This window comes from Rutilus rutilus, assembly GCF_951802725.1.
Source record: "Rutilus rutilus genome assembly, chromosome: 2".
Taxonomy (NCBI): Eukaryota; Metazoa; Chordata; class Actinopteri; order Cypriniformes; family Leuciscidae; genus Rutilus; species Rutilus rutilus.
In genome coordinates, this window is record NC_140210.1 from 38,250,434 (window position 1) to 38,268,770 (window position 18,337).

Consider the following 18,337-nt stretch of genomic DNA (forward strand, 5'->3'; position numbering starts at 1 on the left):
GAAAGTAAAGACTATTGCGTTTATTTAGTTCTCTCCTCTCACCCTTTGTTCTCAGAGTTTTTGTGCTGCGCTGCATCAAGAGCTGAAGGAGTACTACAGATTGCTGTCTGTACTTCATGCACAGGTGAGTCTGGGACAAATGCGCAGAGGAGAATGTGTGTGTCTGACCATGAAATATTTATTTGATTAAGCCTCTTTTCTGCTGCTGCTTCTTTGTCTGAGAAATCTGCAGGATAATATAGTTGGCATGAAACGGAAGTTATGTATGGCGGGACTTGATTTTGTCCATCGTGAATTGATTGGATGGTTGTGGTTTGCTATTGCTGTGTTGTCATGTGAGTGACAGGTCGTCCCGCCCTCACAACAGTAAACGTCATCAGAGAAGAGATGAGGTGTCACAGCAAGAGGCAGGGGAAGTTATTTTGCTGATAGATTATGAGGGCACATGAATTAAAAAAAATAATGTTTTAAAGGAGTCATAACCTGCAATTTTCACTTTTCCACGAGAATCAATGTATGTTATGATCGACTAACGATTATACACTGGCCGGGAAGCCGATATTTAAAAGTGAAGCGTTTGTTTACCTCAGGGTAAATAAACCAGCGCGCGTGCACGCGCACTCACATACGAGATTTTGATTTCAGCTCCCTCTTGACGTCATGAGGTAGTAGGATATACCATATATGGACACCGCAGCAGGAAGCCCCCCTTCCCCTCTCCCCCTCATATTCAGTTCAGTCGGGAAAGATGGAGAAACCGAGTGCACACCGGACTTGCTCTGTGGTTGATTGCCATAAAAAACATGTAAATGTGTTTTATCTCCCAAAATCGGACGAAACTATCAGGGACCAGTGGATGAAATTCATTTTTAATGACGCTGTCCCAACAACCCTTTCAACTGGCGTGCAGAGCCATATAGAGCGTCCACGACAGCCAAAACATCGCATTGATCTCGCGAGACAATAATGCCTTCAGAAATAAGGGTAAAAGTAGGTCTGTGTTTATTTTTTTTCCACTTTTCTTTTTTAGAAGGGCCTGAAAGACTATAATACAGCAGTAGGTATCCAATGTAATACTAGGTTATGACTCCTTTAAATAATGATAAATCGTTTACAATAAATACTGTAATATTCCATTAAAAAATAAGTATTGTCAGTTTTGATGCATGGTGAGCTCCAGCCAATATATACATACCCAATCTGAAATAAAAATGAATTGTACTTAAAGCTGCAGTCCGTAGTTTTTCCTCTTTGTCGCCATCTCTGTTCGAAATCTGCAATTGCAGTTATTCGCTTTACGTGAGTTGTGCCTCGGCATGGCACAGTGCGGATGAATTAATGTTTTGAGGAGAATGTGCGGCTGTCAGTCGCCGTGCCGGTGTGGATGCTGTCATTCAGAATCACAGATTCTACTTTTTGGAAGTATGACCAACATAAGAATTTTCACCGGAAAATGTCGTATGAACAAGTAACATTCACTTTTGTTCTGACCAACTAAAGGGAAAAAAGCATTGCAGGAAATCGCGCTGATTAAATCTAACGATCGCTTATCATATCACGTCAAACCGTGCAAATTATACTTTGTTCTCAAATTGTTAATGTTAGCAACAGCAGCATTGCGTGACTACATTTAATGCCCTTCCGATATTATCCTTGTTTTCGCATGGGCCCGGTTGCAGCCTCTCTTTTTCTGTAGCCACTCCGAAGTCCGAAGTCTTTTGCATTTTACAACGGGTGAATCTCCAGTTGTCACTAGTGATTGTCGTTTGAACCTTTCTGGATCCCCCATCAAATTGATAAGTTTAATTATATCAAGTGCTGCGAGAAAAGGATATAAATCTCCACCTCCAACATCCTCACACGCAACAGAGCCTACTAGCCGAGACTCCTCCTTTGTGTACTAGGGCTGGACCCGAATATTCGTTCGGTGGGTTGGTATTCGATGTGAAAATTTGACATTCGAATAATCTTTTTTTTTTTTTTTTTTTTTCACACCTGGCATCCCCCTCGAAACGGTTCTCATTCGCGCTTGAATATGTTTAACACTATAAAATCTGGCCAAACACAGTACTCTTTTTTACGATTATCTTATATAGCCTAGCCATTTTTAATAGGATGGACAGTTGAAGGAAGTTTGTATTGACAGAAGTGCATGTCTGAGCTTGTATTTTGGGTTAAGCTGCGTTGCTTTGACATTGTGGAAAATAGAATAATAGAAACAATGTATTAGCCTTTTTACCCGTTATTATCTATCTTAATTAATCTCATTTTTAATTTAACTTAATTTCGTTTTTCTTTATTTAAATTTCATTTTCTTTATTTAAATTTTGTTTCGTTTTTCTTTATTTAAATTTTGTTTTTCTTTATTTAAATTTTGTTTTTCTTTATTTAAATTGTTTTTCTTTATTTAAATTTAGTTTTTTCTTTATTTAAATTTTGTTTTTCTTTATTTAAATTTTGTTTTTCTTTATTTAAATCTACCCTTTACTGTGTCAGTAATTTGTTAGTCAGAAAAATATTAGACTACCTTATTAAAAGTATTGCTTAAGTTAACAGACCTGTGTGTGTGTGTTTTATATCACTGGTGCGGTGTCCGTTCTCGGAGCATATAAAAGAGGTAACGGTAGAGTGTGTGTGTGTTTAGCTCCAGGTGGAAGATGATCAGGGTGTAAACGTGAGCGTGGACAGCACTCTGACTTTGAGGAGACTGCTGGTGTGGACCTACGACCCCAAGGTTCGGCTGAAAACACTGGCCGCCCTGGTGGATTACTGCCAAGGTTAGTGATGATACAGCTCATTCAAAAGTTACACAATACACTTAAAATATATTCAGCATTATTAACATCATATTTCATTGTAAACGGTGCATTTACCACAAAGATATCAGCCTCAGCCAGGTTTCTGTCACAGGGCGTAAAGGAGGAGAGCTGGCCTCAGCTGTACATGCGTATGGAAAGACGGGTGACCCCCACATGAGAGCGTTGATCCAGCACATACTTGGTCTGGTGTCACACCCTATTCTCAACTTCCTGTATCGCTGGATCTATGACGGGGAGCTGGAGGATACGTACCATGAGGTCAGGACACTGCTTTTCTTTGCAGAGTCACTCCCAGATACCCTTGCTAGAACTTCCTGTGTGTGCGCAGACTGCAATAAAAATACTTGAGTAGTTACTTCAACACTGCAAACCTATGTACTCTAGTCTTTACTCTGTGCCTTTCACCTAAATATTCACAATATAATCTCTATGATTTTGCTGCCAGAATAGAATTAAGTGATGCAATGATCGCAACGATTTTAATTAACTTTTAATTTAGTCATTGAGTGTCCTGAAGAGTGTATCATTAGCTTATCATCATTAGCCTCGTGTCTCAAGTAGGAGAGTGTTAAAACAGATTTTAAATAACTTCATTAGCGATGTAAGAGTTTGCCTCTCTTTTTCAGCTTTATTTCAATTACTAAAAATACAGACGGTCCGATTTAACGAATTGATTTTAAACTGGTTGAACGATTCGTTACACAAAAATGTTCTCTTTATGGCATATATATATATATATATATATATATATATATATATATATATATATATATATATATAGGCTAATAAAATGTTTTATAATCATATAAATATATTGTACTTTGAGTTCATTTAGTGAAGATCATTGTAGAAAACACACCTTAATTATTTTCAACTAGATAGTTTTTGTTCTTACTTAAGGGACTTTGTGTCTGCTTGGTGGGGGTGTGAAAAATACCACTTAATTGATACAAAGTTAATAATTAAATACAAATTTCCACCACATAATGGAAGCTGATCTCAGGCCAGTGTCTGAGAAAACCGCTGCACTTGAGTGTGATTTAAGTTTTGCAGACACAGTGAACCACAGTCTCCTACACCCAGATGAGGACAGATGAGGCTGCGCTAATGGGCCCTTCTCCTTCCACTTCCTCTGCGGCCTTCTGTCTCTCTCTTTCTCCCACTATCACTCTCACATCTACTTCTCCTTGTCCTCCGCAATTACCAAATAGTGTCAATGAATCTTTCTTTACTTAGCCTATGCCCACTTGACTAAGTCTGAAGTCGCCGGGCGTAGAAGAGTTATCGCCCAATCAACTCCCAGCTTCCCCTCCGCATGGGCACCAATCAGACGCTCTTGCCTGTAATCACAGGATTTAATCTCGCCCTTGCTGAAGTGTAACAGGCTTTTTCACTGTGTAAGCAGTGTTGAGGGTGGAGGTGACAGAGAGGGTTATATCACTAATGTACCCATCGAAAACACTCCCTTCCTGGTCCAAGGGTTTACGAGCTCCTCGTTTCGCTCGGCATCGTTATTCTCGGCAATAGTCGTTTTAATAGTTGCCGTGTTGAAAGCACTGATGTACTCTTCTACTTTTATTCCCTCCGTCTGTGTAATTATTATTACCACAGAAAGGTCATTGCAATAGAGCGACCAGTTGAACAGTCGATGGAGGGAATTTATTTGTCTTAGAGCTGATGTTTCATCAGTGTAAACATTATGAGACTGTATGCGTGGGACAGGCCGTAGCTAAATAACTTTCTTAAATCAAACAAAATAAAAGTTAAGAAATCCTTCTGACAATCAATATGTGTGTTCAGTTCTTTGTAGCCTCTGACCCAACAGTGAAGACGGACAGACTGTGGCATGACAAGTACTCTCTGAGGAAGAGTATGATCCCGTCCTTCATCACAATGGACCAAGCCAGGAAGGTACAGCACTTACAGACCCTTTCAAAAAAATTTGAATATCATGGAAAAGTGTATTTATTTCCATAATTCCATTCAAAACGTTAAACTTCCATAGATTATAGATTCAGGGCCCACAACTTAAACGATTTCAAGTATTTAGTTCATTTAGTTCAAGTGTTTAGCTCATAAAACCCACGAAAACAGGATTTCAAAAAATTCGAATATTACATGAAATCACACAGTGATACCATGGTCATTGAACCAGGTTTTGGTTCTTTTGGCAGTGTGGGCAGGTGCAAATCCTGCTGGAAAATGAAGGAAGCATGAAGTGCTCTGAAAATGTCCTGGTAGACGGCTGCGTTGACTCTGGATTTAATAAAGCACAGTGGACCAAAGTCCTCTTTTCTGATGAGAGCAAATTTTTCATCTCATTTGGAAACCAAGGTCCCAGAGTCTGGAGGAAGAATGGAGAGGCACACAATCCAAGATGCTTGAAGTCCAGTGTGAAGTTTCCACAGTCTGTGTTGGTTTGGGGAGCCATGTCATCGGCTGGTGCTGGTCCACTGTGCCGTCCACTCAACGCAGCCGTCTACCAGGACATTTTCAGAGCACTTCATGCTTCCTTCAGCAGACAAGCTTTATGGAGATGCTGACTTCATTTTCCAGCAGGATTTGCACCTGCCCACACTGCCAAAATAACCAAAACCTGGTTCAATGACCATGGTATCACTGTGTAATTACTGTGTGATTTCATGTAATATTCAAATTTTTTGAAATCCTGCTTTCGTGGGTTTTATGAGCTGGAAGCCCAAATTATGTACAAATAAACAACTAAATACTTGAAATCGTTTAAGTTGTGGGCCCTGAATCTATAATCTATGGAAGTTTAACGTTTTGAATGGAATTATGGAAGTAAATAAACTTTTCCATGATATTCAAATTTTTTGGAAAGGGTCTGTATATCATGGTAGTACATCATGTACTTTACATTGTACTCTACATGATGGCATAACATCAGTGTTATTGATCAAGGAATGAGACATGCACGAACAAGGTTTTTATGTTTTCTAAAGAAAATGTGAGTGGTGTTTGCCCGTGTAGAACCGCAGTGCTAGGGGTTTTTGAAAATATTACAAATAATTTTACACTTGTGAAAAATATGATGTGCAACATTTTGTATTTTATTTATGTAAAATATACATTATTATTGTAATGTATTTCTTATGAATATATTATGTCTGTGCTTTAATATTTTTATATATATATATATATATATATATATATATATATATATATATATATATATATATATATATATATATATATATATAAAACAAAATCTATTTTAATATATTTGTTATAACACGAGCAAATAATTCATTTGTAGAACATGTCTAGTTTTGTTATGTATGTATGTATGTATGTATGTATGTAATCACTCACGAGGTGAAGTTTGTCAATTTCATTGCTTAAAGTATATTATAACACACCTTTCCTCATGTTTCACCTAACCTATATCAACCACACAGTACACAATTGGAAGGAAGTGTCTGAGTTTTTCACAGCCAAGCAGCACTCACATTTTCTTCATTAATAGCAAAAACCCAGTTTGATTGTTTAATGCAAGACATTACCTAACAGTGATTCATCTTCAGATTGAAATGAGCATATAATGATGCCATCTGATGTGTTTTCTTCCTTTCTGCCCTTCTCCAGGTGCTACTCATTGGCAAATCCATCAACTTCCTGCATCAGGTTTGCCACGACAGGACGCCGCCGGGAAAGATCATGCCCGCCTCCAAATCCACCGACTCTCCCAAAGATGGTGAGCTAGCGCTAATGTAGTTGCTTAAAATAGCTGCGTTTATGCTTGCTAATGCGATTATTTGTGGCCATAATGGCAGCTAATAGTTAAATAACCTGCTGAAAGTGAGGGATGGAGAAAGAGGAGAGAGAAGGATTGATTTGTTGTGGAGGAAAGTGCAGTTTTTGACCGCCTGTCTGTGGTGTATTTGTCCATATCGACGCTGGCTGTTTTTAACGTCTTTGCTAGCATGGCTAATCAATGCTCTTAGCCTCCAACGTACATCTCTGTCCTTCAGTGTGATTCTAGAAGGTTCTTTGGTTTCTGGTGTTCTGTCCTTCTCTTTCTTACTTCGCATTGACTTTGTCTGGTTTATTTTTTTCTTTCATCAAAAGTGGTTTGCTCTTTACATGTATAACCTTGCAAAGGTTATTTTTTTTAATTATTTATTGGCACAAATCTGGCAAACAATGCAGTCACGTTCACCATTATTTTGTAAACCTTTTATAAACAGTTAGTCACAACCAAGGTTATTATAGTTTCTATACCATTGTGAAATTTACTTTTAATCTAAGCTTTGTTTTAGTTAGTTCAATTAGGGCATTTAAGCAGCTTTTATAAACATGCCTCAGAAAGAAACATTACTAGTGTGCGTCTTGAGACAAAGCAATGGCACTGACGTATCTGTCAGTGCAAGTAGCTTTCAGTTAAAACTCAAACCTTGCATTTTAGTCTGGGACTACACTTAAGCCTTGTCTGTGAAACCAGGGGATAAAATTATGTCAAATTGTCCTTTGTCTTAAGTGAATTTAAACAGTTGAGAAATAAAACTCGTGTGTATTAGGGGTTTAACGGTTCTCTCTAAAAAAAAAAACTAACCGTACCGTTCTCCACCCACTGTTAGGCACGCACTTGCACCACGGTTGATCTCAAATCTGACGACGTTTCTATACTATGGTTTGTGTGTGTGTTCTCATCCGAAGCGCGCACACTCTGACAGCGCACAGATATTGAGTTCTTGTTCAAGTCTTGTGCTTGAAATGGACAAATTTACACAAAAATTGTCAACATGCCCGTCTTGCGTATCCTAGCTGACATAGTCTGTTATGCCTAAGGTGAACTTATACAGTCGAGAAAGACAACGCATGTGTGACTGACAACAATATCAGTATTTTGGATCCGGCATTGTCTTAAAAGCGACAGCAGCCTAATATTCCTCCTATCTGTGTTTTTAATGTTAATCGAACAACAAAAGACAAGGAAAACACTCACTGCTCTAGATTGAATTTACACAGTCAAATGTGCAATGTTATTTTACATTGGATTACATTATTCTAATTCTGTACCTGAAAACTAATGTTAGACCTACCTGAAAATTTTTGCTCTATTGGATTTATTTGAGCTGTTGCTTGTAGTTAGATTATTTGTTCTTATTTTCTTTATTTTTATTTGACAGTGGTCCTTTTTCCCCTTAGCACATACCGTATCTAAAACCGTTACACCCCTAGTGTGTAACAGTATATTGGAATCTGTCCATTCACTCTTAAAGTGACAGCAGCCTAATAATCCTGCTGTTGTCTGTGTCATTAATGTTCATCAGACAACAAAAGATGAAGAGAAAATCACTCACTGTTCTGGACCGAATAACTTTGGTAACTTTAATTGTAAGGATTAACCTGTATTTAATTTGTACAATGAAGACTATTTCTGTACCAGAATGCTACTGTTAGACCAACCTGAAAAACTTAAAGCACTGTTTTTATTTGTGCTATAATTTGTCATTTGTTTATTTGTTATTTTATTACTGACTGTTAAAATTACCCCATTGTAAAAACACTAATGCATAGAGTGAGCAAACATTTAGGGCTAAGATAATTGTAATGCTAAGTGATCAATGTTTATATGTGAATAAAAGCCTAAATTAAAATCTGTTCATCGTATAAAGCGATCATGTCTATTGAGAAGACATGGATTAAACCGCTTGAATCATTTGGATTACTGTTACGATTTGCCATGTACTTTTTGAAGCTTGAAAATTTTTATTACTTTCAGTTTGAAAAAAAAAAGATAATATTGAACATGTATATTGGTGCATTCAAGTCCTCCTGGGAAGTTCGTACGTACAAGGTGGGAAGTCGTGTTTACGACGGCCGGTCACTTTCGTCGGAGTAAGATGGCGGACTACTTTCTCTTAACAGTAAGGTTCTTAAGCTCTTCGTTCTAGAAAATGAAGAACAAAGAAATGTGCGTTAGGTGTACTTTGTTTTTTTAATATTTTTAATTAATTTATGAAGCCACTGCCAACTTTAATCGTTACATGTTGCATTGTTATATTATAATGCCATCATATTCTGTGCAGGCAATTAGCTTACTGCGCTGTAAATAGAAAAGCCTGACAATGTCGCTGCTAATTACCTTTAAGTGTTGTGGTATTCCGCCATGTTTCTCAGTGACACGCCGACAACTCGTAAAGATCAGGGCTTAGAGAAAATCCCGAGCTCCCCACTGGTATTTATGGCATTGTGGTGGCGTTCAACTCGTAAATACGATCTATACAATTTGACTTGAACGCACCAAATGACCGTTTTTCCCTGTGGTATCGAATATCGATATTTTTCAAGGTATCGTATCGAAATTCCAGTATCGTGACTTTTTTTCTACATTTTAAAATATCATAAATCTGCTCACTGCTCATTTGCATGGGAAATATAAGCTTGTAATAAATATCTGCAAGGATTTGCCAGAATACTATATTTTCATAAGGGTCTTTCTTTCTTGTTCTGCCTCATTTTTCCTCTTGACTTTTTCTTCATTCCTCTTCTTTCTTTTTTCTCTCTCTCATGCTCTTGCTTTCATTTAACACTCTATATCTTTCTCAGCGACAGAATTGTTCACTGATCTGGAAGGGGCCTTTCAGAGTAAGATTGATGCTGCATATTTTGAGACCAGTAAGTATCTTTTGGATGTGCTGAATAAGAACTACCAACTGCTGGAACATCTTCAGGCCATGAGGAGATACCTTCTGCTGGGCCAGGGAGACTTCATCCGACACCTCATGGACCTTCTCAAGTAAGTTTGTTTGTGTAGCTTGACATGAATGTGCTTGATTTCATCGTTGATTTATAACCGTTCTTTCTCCTCTAGTAAGGGCATTTATTCTTGGAGTCATCCATCTCTCTTTATCTCTCGCTTTCTCTCAGGCCAGAGTTGGTGAGGGCTGCCACCACTCTTTACCAACACAATCTAACCGGTATCCTGGAGACCGCTGTCAGGGCAACCAATGCTCAGTTTGACAGTCCTGAGATACTAAAGAGGCTTGATGTCCGGCTACTGGAGGTACTGAGAAGAAACTGAGCCAAATAAACAAATATCTGATGGCAAATATCACTACATAATTGTGTATCACTGAATGTGGGTCTGGTGTCCTGTTTTGTCTAGGTTTCTCCTGGGGACACTGGTTGGGACGTCTTCAGTTTGGATTATCATGTAGAGGGGCCCATTGCCACGGTAAGTTTGTGGCTTAATTTTCATCATCAACACAGGCAGCTGAAGTCCGCGCACACCGTATGCACCCAGCAAGATTGTTCTAACCCATTTAGATGCATTTTGGCATAATATACTGCTCACATAATATAACACTAATATTTTAATTACTGTTACCCTATAACTAATTCAGGTCATTTTTGGTCTGGAAGAGATATTGCTTAGTTTTTAGCAGAGATGTAGTCATGACTCATGACCCAGACCAAGGCCCATTCAAGAATCGGGCAATCAATTTCAGTGAACTGAGATGATACATTTATTGCAGCATTGATTTATAAGATTCAGCATCCATTAAGTAAGGGAAAATCCACGGCTAGCTGTGCATTAAATTATTTTAATGCACGGTGTGGAGGCAAAGAACCGCTTGTGCGAAGCGGAGTGCATTAAAATCGTTTTTAATTATTAATCGCTTAATAATTTCAGCTAGCTGTGGATTATCCTGCTTATACCATGGTCATTTGCCAAATGGGTTAAATTTACGGTTATTTTCTTCAGAGACCGAGATAAAGTAGTACGGTAAGATTATGAATGAATGAATTATAGCATTTATTTGAATTAATTATCGAGAGAGAGAGAGAGAGATGAGAGATGCTTACCTGCTTCTGTTCAGTGTCTCTTTCTCTCTCTCTCTCTCCATTAACAATGAAGCTGAGAGTTTATCACTTCAAAGTAGCGATGTAACCCCCTCGTTGTTGAGAAATTTAATACAGTGATTCAGTAGCAAAGCTATTTTATTGCTAAAACTCACGGGGCAGCGTTGATAAGTTTCTGTGCTCCTGAATATATGTGCGTGTGCAGTGCGATTTCCCTGTGTACCAGTGATGTGTGTGTGTGTGTGTGCTTCATTGAAAACAGCGCATTAATATAGAATGGTGATTAAACTGACTTGGAACTACCTGTGCATTAAATGGTTTTATTGCACACCTTCCAGCCAATCAGAATCAAGTATTTAGACAGACCATGGTATAATGAGAAGTTATTCATCAGATACAATATGGTTTTTGTTTGAAAAACATTTGGTTATGTCTATTTTATAACCTTACGTTCCACCCGGAATGCGGAAATAGTTTGCAGGTTTGGGGTTGTGTGTTAAAGGGTTAGTTCACCCAAAAGGAAAATTCTGTCATTAATTACTCACCCTCATGTGTTTCCAAACACATAAGACTTTTGTTCATCTTTGTAACAGAAATTAAGATTTTTTTTCAGTGAAATCTGAGAGATTTCTGTGTGTCCATTGAAGGTCTATTCACATAAAATGCTTCAAAGCTTTCATAAAGAGATCGTAAAATAAATCCATAGTGGTTCGAGTGGTTTAATCAAAGTCTTCCGAAGAGACACGATCCACTTTATATGATGAACAGATTTAATATAGGCTAAATTCACTTGTAGCATTTTAAATGATTGATTTAATTTTAAATGGTACAGAATTTTAATATCAGACTTAGTTTAATTGGTTATATCGTTATGGGCAAGATTTGTTTATAACAGTGCATCCCTAACCACAATGTGTGTCATACCTGCGTCAGGTGTTCACCCGTGAGTGTATGAGCCACTACCTGCGTGTGTTCAACTTCCTGTGGAGGGCTAAAAGAATGGAGTACATCCTCACCGACATCTGGAAGGGTCAAATGTGTAACGCCAAACTGCTGAAGAGCATGCCGGGTGAGTGCGGTTTTCATTCTGTTAGATGTTTTTGAACCAACCTACATTTTTTTTTTTGTGAGATCTACCTTTCTCAGCAGACAGTTGAGATGTCCGTTGTGTATTTGCACAGAGCTCTCTGGCGTACTGCACCAATGTCATGTTCTCGCTTCCGAGATGGTTCACTTCATCCATCAGATGCAGTATTATATCACATTTGAGGTACGGCCCTCTGTATGTTTGTCTTTTTCAAACAGTTGAGCTGTATTATTAACTGTATTGTGCATGGGTCACTGTAGGTGTTGGAATGCTCTTGGGATGAGTTGTGGAATAAGGTCCAGCAGGCTCAGGATCTGGATCACATTATAGCGGCTCATGATGTTTTTCTGGACACCATCATTTCTCGCTGCCTGCTGGATGTGAACAACAGGGTACGATGCACTTACACAGGGTGATTGCGTACCAATGATGATCCCTCGTACTTGTGCTCATTTCTGTAACTCTGTTGTCCTTTGTGTGTGTGCGCAGTCTCTGTTGAATCAGTTGCGCGCGGTGTTTGATCAGATCATTGAGTTCCAGAACGCTCAGGACACACTGTACCGCTCCGCTCTAGAAGAGCTGCAGCTACGCGTCCAATTCGAGGACAAGAAGAGACAGAGAGTAGAGATGGTATGTACAGAGAGAAAGAAAAAAGTGCTTTTTTACACATTAAATGCAAGTTAAAATGATGATGATATTGCTATCATTGCTTTTCGCTGTACGCAGAATTCAAAATTCATGGTCAAGGTGAAATGATTACATTATCAGCCATAAATATTTCTTATTAGCCATGGAACTGGCCTTACAGCTCAAATAACGCACATTTTTGTGCATTATTTATCTATGATCTGTTATCATTATCTATGAAAGAACTAAAGTACTTTAACAAAAATATGAACTTCATTACTATATTTAAAGCTTTAGAAGGCCTTGCACCAAAGATTTCTATTGGAAGTGCAGTACTGTAAACAAACATACACTGTATAGAGAATTATAAAAATAAAGAAATGCAGGCAATTTTTTTTTATTTGTGCTTTTAAGAAACTAATACTTTTTTCCCATCAAGGACACATTAAAGTAATCAAAGGTGCCTAATTTCAAATAAATACTTTTCTTTTGAACTTTCTATTCATCAAAGAATCTAGAAATAAATGTATAAGTTTCCACAAAAAAAATAGCTTTCAACATTGATAATAATAAGAAATGTTATCTTGAGCAGCAAATCATCATATTAGAATGATTTCTGAAGGATCAGTGTGACGACTGGAGTAATGATGCTGTAAATTCAGCTTTGACATCACAGGAAAAAATTGCATTTTACAATACATTACAATCAGGGTTTGAATTTAACTTTTCACCCACCGGCCAATTTGGCTGCAAAATTTAAGTTACCGGCCATTCAGGACTTCTACTAGCCAACAAAAAAGAACAACAACTGAACCAGAGTTACTACGTCACAGCTTATGTACAGTGAGGAAAATAAGTATTTGAACACCCTGCTATTTTGCAAGTTCTCCCACTTGGAAATCATGGAGGGGGCTGAAATAGTCATCGTAGGTGCATGTCCACTGTGAGAGACATAATCTAAAAAAAAAAAATCCAGAAATCACAATATATGATTTTTTAACTATTTATTTGTATGATACAGCTGCAAATAAGTATTTGAACACCTGTCTATCAGCTAGAATTCTGACCCTCAAAGACCTGTTAGTCTGCCTTTAAAATGTCCACCTCCACTCCATTTATTATCCTAAATTAGATGCACCTGTTTGAGGTCGTTAGCTGCATAAAGACACCTGTCCACCCCATACAATCAGTAAGAATCCAACTACTAACATGGCCAAGACCAAAGAGCTGTCCAAAGACACTAGAGACAAAATTGTACACCTCCACAAGGCTGGAAAGGGCTACGGGGAAATTGCCAAGCAGCTTGGTGAAAAAAGGTCAACTGTTGGAGCAATCATTAGAAAATGGAAGAAGCTAAACATGACTGTCAATCTCCCTCGGACTGGGGCTCCATGCAAGATCTCACCTCGTGGGGTCTCAATGATCCTAAGAAAGGTGAGAAATCAGCCCAGAACTACACGGGAGGAGCTGGTCAATGACCTGAAAAGAGCTGGGACCACCGTTTCCAAGGTTACTGTTGGTAATACACTAAGACGTCATGGTTTGAAATCATGCATGGCACGGAAGGTTCCCCTGCTTAAACCAGCACATGTCAAGGCCCGTCTTAAGTTTGCCAATGACCATTTGGATGATCCAGAGGAGTCATGGGAGAAAGTCATGTGGTCAGATGAGACCAAAATAGAACTTTTTGGTCATAATTCCACTAAACGTGTTTGGAGGAAGAAGAATGATGAGTACCATCCCAAGAACACCATCCCTACTGTGAAGCATGGGGGTGGTAGCATCATGCTTTGGGGGTGTTTTTCTGCACATGGGACAGGGCGACTGCACTGTATTAAGGAGAGGATGACCGGGGCCATGTATTGCGAGATTTTGGGGAACAACCTCCTTCCCTCAGTTAGAGCATTGAAGATGGGTCGAGGCTGGGTCTTCCCACATGACAATGACCCGAAGCACACAGCCAGGATAACCAAGGAGTGGCTCTGTAAGAAGCATAAGGTTCTGGCGTGGCCTAGCAGGTCTCCAGACCTAAACCCAATAGAGAATCTTTGGAGGGAGCTCAAACTCCGTGTTTCTCAGCGACAGCCCAGAAACCTGACTGATCTAGAGAAGATCTGTGTGGAGGAGTGGGCCAAAATCCCTCCTGCAGTGTGTGCAAACCTGGTGAAAAACTACAGGAAACGTTTGACCTCTGTAATTGCAAACAAAGGCTACTGTACCAAATATTAACATTGATTTTCTCAGGTGTTCAAATACTTATTTGCAGCTGTATCATACAAATAAATAGTTAAAAAATCATACATTGTGATTTCTGGATTTTTTTTTTTTTGATTATGTCTCTCACAGTGGACATGCACCTACGATGACAATTTCAGACCCCTCCATGATTTCTAAGTGGGAGAACTTGCAAAATAGCAGGGTGTTCAAATACTTATTTTCCTCACTGTATATGTATGTATGAATGAATGAATGAACCAAATGCTTTTTAATCTTTGCTATTCCTTCAATGCAAATGAACAAGTGCGCCGTTATGTCTTGCGCAGTGACATGCATGTTCAAGTAAGCCAGATATGCGCAGATTTTGCGCAATACGCAATTATATATTTAATAGATCACAATGACTGACGAGTTGAGTATTTGCGCTAAATTTGCGCAGATTTGGCTTACACGAACTTCCTCAGCAAAGTGAGCAAACATAGTAACACGCCAAATTGGCTGGCGATTTGACAGCGTTACCCTCCACAGTTGATTTTTACCCGCATTTGCCGTTAATTTCAAACCCTGATTACAATAGAAAACAGTTATTTTTAGTTCTAAGAAAATTGTCTCAAAATGTTAAACATTATACAGATCCCAAATGCTCAAAAACAAAGGTGACCATTGCTCAAAAAAAAGCAAGGCTTCTTATAGGCCAGAGCATTCCTAATGGTTAAGTCACATGTTCAGAGTGACCAGCACTCAAAATAAGAATTATAATCCACTCTTTTAATTGACTCTGGAAAGTGGCCATTAGCAAATGTGTAGGTCAACAGCAGAGTGGATGCTCCTTTTACAGGGACGGTGTTTATTTTTTATTGCCATTGATTTTTTTATTTTCTCTCTCTTCTGGTGTCAGCTAAATTACTGTGAAAGTAAACAAAGGTGAAAAGAGTGCCAGAGTGTTTGTTTCTAGCTCTGTTTCTGTGTATTTCAGGGCGAGTGGGGTGTAACAGCAGAGCAGGAGGCAGAGGAGAACAGACGTGTGCAGGAGTTTAAAGACACCATACCAAAAATGTGCTCTCAGCTCAGATTACTCACACACTTCTATCAGGTACTCCACACAGCCTTTCATACACTTTAATGTGCTCGCCCAATAAACCCATAGCATCTCATGCATGCGTGGAAAAAGTGCTGAACCAGCAGGTATGAGCGAGCGAACATGCTTAATGGTGTTTAGTAGAGCATTTTATGCTGATCCACACTACATATGCAATGCTCAAACACTAAATGGTCTGTACTCGGCACATTTCATGCTAGATATTAATGTAATGTGGACATTGATCACATGATTTTCTGATTAAAGCCCATATTCTGGTTGACTCTTGATTTTTGAAAATAGATTTGCTTTAGAGCTATTGGAATATGCTTGTAATATAAATGTCATCAGAATACATTATTTTTCTCATTGTAATCTTGTTGAAATATTAGACACATGAAACGGACATCATAGGAATATGCCCAGATTTCATTATTAATCAATGTGTGGATGTAACTTTTTTTTTTTTGGTCTCTTTGCACAGTACACCATTATGTTTTTATAATTACTGATTATTAAAATTACTATTTTGTAGTATTAATCTGTTTAAAAATATATATTTAAAAATATGCCTTTAAAAAAAAAAGAAGGATTTATTACATTTGAGTTTATAGGAGTTATAAATAATAAATTATATTTTATATTAATTGATATTAAAAAAGATAACTATTTTTGAAAACCTTTTGAAACCTGACATAAAAAATGGTTTATTATTTGAAATGGAGACCGATTAGTCCTGAAAGGTTTACTGGAATGAAAAGTTTGGTTAGTTGTACTGGATTGTAGTTGTTAAATTTATCCCTGATGTAAATTCTATTATATAGTCATTTGCATATATTACAGTGGAGTTCATATTAGTTTAAAATTTTTAATGAATATTAAAATAGAAGAATAAATGTTTAAAACCTGCCAAAAATAAGCCGTGGTGTTATCTGCTTTCAATGCAAACCAATACCGATAATTTCAAAACGGCTAATGTTGATAAATAACGATCATATCATACACCGCTGAATTAATTAAAATTATTTATTCATTCAGGGACAATTCACAGTATATTTAGTGTAACATTATTAGCTTACAGATACATTTCATCCGTTGTCCTTGGGTGGCTGGTAAGATACCAAGAGATGGAAATGATCACTTTATCACGTCACATGACATTTTATACTTAAGTGTCTGAAGCTCCAGCCCTGGATATAACGCCTTCTTTCTTCCTGTTGTCCTTTAGGGCATAGTGCAGGAGTTCCTGCGGCTGCTAATGACCTGCTCTGATGAGAGTCTTCAGTTCCTCAGTTTCCGTCTGGACTTCAACGAGCATTATAAGGCCCGTGACCCACGCCTGAGACCTTCGCTAGGGGCCACAAGAGGGAGACGAAGCTCCAACATCTGACCTTGCAGACTTTGGGAAAGTTCATGTTATTTGGTTGCTGCGTCAAGAGACAGTTTATTAATAGGGCTACTCAGAACTCTTCTGGCGCTCTGTAAGAAACTCATTTAACAGGGAAATTGTTTATAGAATAACCTATTTCAGTGTCATGGCCAAATGATTTCAGTCACACACAATCGACTGTCTAGTGGTTTTACAGTGTAACTGTCAGTAGCACAAGGTCGCAGGTCTGTTGTGCTTCCTTTTCAGTTGTTTTGTTAATGTGTGAATACTAGTTTTTTGGTTTGTTTTTGTAAAGATTTGTTTGTGTTTACGTTTTTGGTAATATTTAAGTCCATTGAGATTTTTTTTTTTCTTCTAGTGCCCTTTCTTTTTCACTTCAAAGTCTCCAGATTTCAAGAAAATAGACACATCTGGTTCATTTTTCATTATTATATATATTTTTGTTGTTGTTAAGTTTGTAATTATACAGGCTGTGACCTTTGTACTGGGTGTAAAAAAAAAAATAGAGGAACCTTAAATGTCGACCAGTTCTTTAATTTATGAATGGACCTGTTAAATTACATGCACTTAAATGAACTACATGACCTCTGTAAGATCCTGTAAACTCGCCTCATTTCGTACATGTAAAATCAATTACCCACAATGCTGTGTGATCTTAAGCCTCAGGTTGATACTGTGAGGACAAAGTTACTAATCTGAAGTTTCGGATCATTATGGGCAAGATTATAGATGACCGTTGTAGTGTTTTTCCTTGTCTCTCCCATGTTCATGAAATGTTTTGATGGAAGTGGCTTGGTAAAGCTGGGGAAAATCACTCTCGCCCTCCTCCCCCGTAGTGCGCTCTTACGCGGTGAAGATGAAAATGGACTGATGAATTCATTTTGTCTGTAGATTCAGTGGAAAAGATACTGAGGCGTTTCTGGAACTGTTTTATTTGTATTTTAATGCGTCACTGGGAATCGAGGGTGAATGAGAGTCAAATGATTGTCCGTTAAAGGGTTTCAAACTCTTTCTGCACTGTACTGCACATGTGTACAAAGCAGAACTCAAACTGAACAAACATCCTGTCATTCTTTTCTTCAACTAATAAACCTTTTTTATAGTAAAAAAAAAATCTTGTTGCTTTCCATTTCCTGTCTAAATTCAAAGTGCCGAAAGAGTTGGTTCATTATGAAACCATGTAAGCAAGATATTTTATGACTTTAATCATTTTTAAAACTTAAATATAATATTGAAGATATTTAAATATATCCAAGTATCAACAAAACACCACTTTTGTATGTCTTTGT

At 37.9% G+C, this 18,337-nt stretch overlaps 1 protein-coding gene across 1 annotated transcript in view; it reads left to right on the plus strand.

The window, feature by feature from the left end:
* Positions 1-18,152, plus strand: part of tubgcp3 (tubulin gamma complex component 3) — a 29,286-nt gene extending 11,134 nt beyond the window's left edge. Inside the window, exons 9-22 of the mRNA XM_084395274.1 lie at positions 56-124; positions 2,645-2,777; positions 2,911-3,077; positions 4,620-4,730; positions 6,426-6,534; positions 9,393-9,582; positions 9,714-9,849; positions 9,952-10,020; positions 11,583-11,718; positions 11,831-11,919; positions 11,997-12,128; positions 12,226-12,366; positions 15,557-15,673; positions 16,887-18,152. Of these exons, the coding sequence (XP_084251400.1) occupies positions 56-124; positions 2,645-2,777; positions 2,911-3,077; positions 4,620-4,730; positions 6,426-6,534; positions 9,393-9,582; positions 9,714-9,849; positions 9,952-10,020; positions 11,583-11,718; positions 11,831-11,919; positions 11,997-12,128; positions 12,226-12,366; positions 15,557-15,673; positions 16,887-17,048 (1,761 nt within the window). The 3' untranslated portion in view covers positions 17,049-18,152. The remainder of the gene's footprint in view (positions 1-55; positions 125-2,644; positions 2,778-2,910; positions 3,078-4,619; positions 4,731-6,425; positions 6,535-9,392; positions 9,583-9,713; positions 9,850-9,951; positions 10,021-11,582; positions 11,719-11,830; positions 11,920-11,996; positions 12,129-12,225; positions 12,367-15,556; positions 15,674-16,886) is intronic.
* Positions 18,153-18,337: the final 185 nt, after the last annotated feature.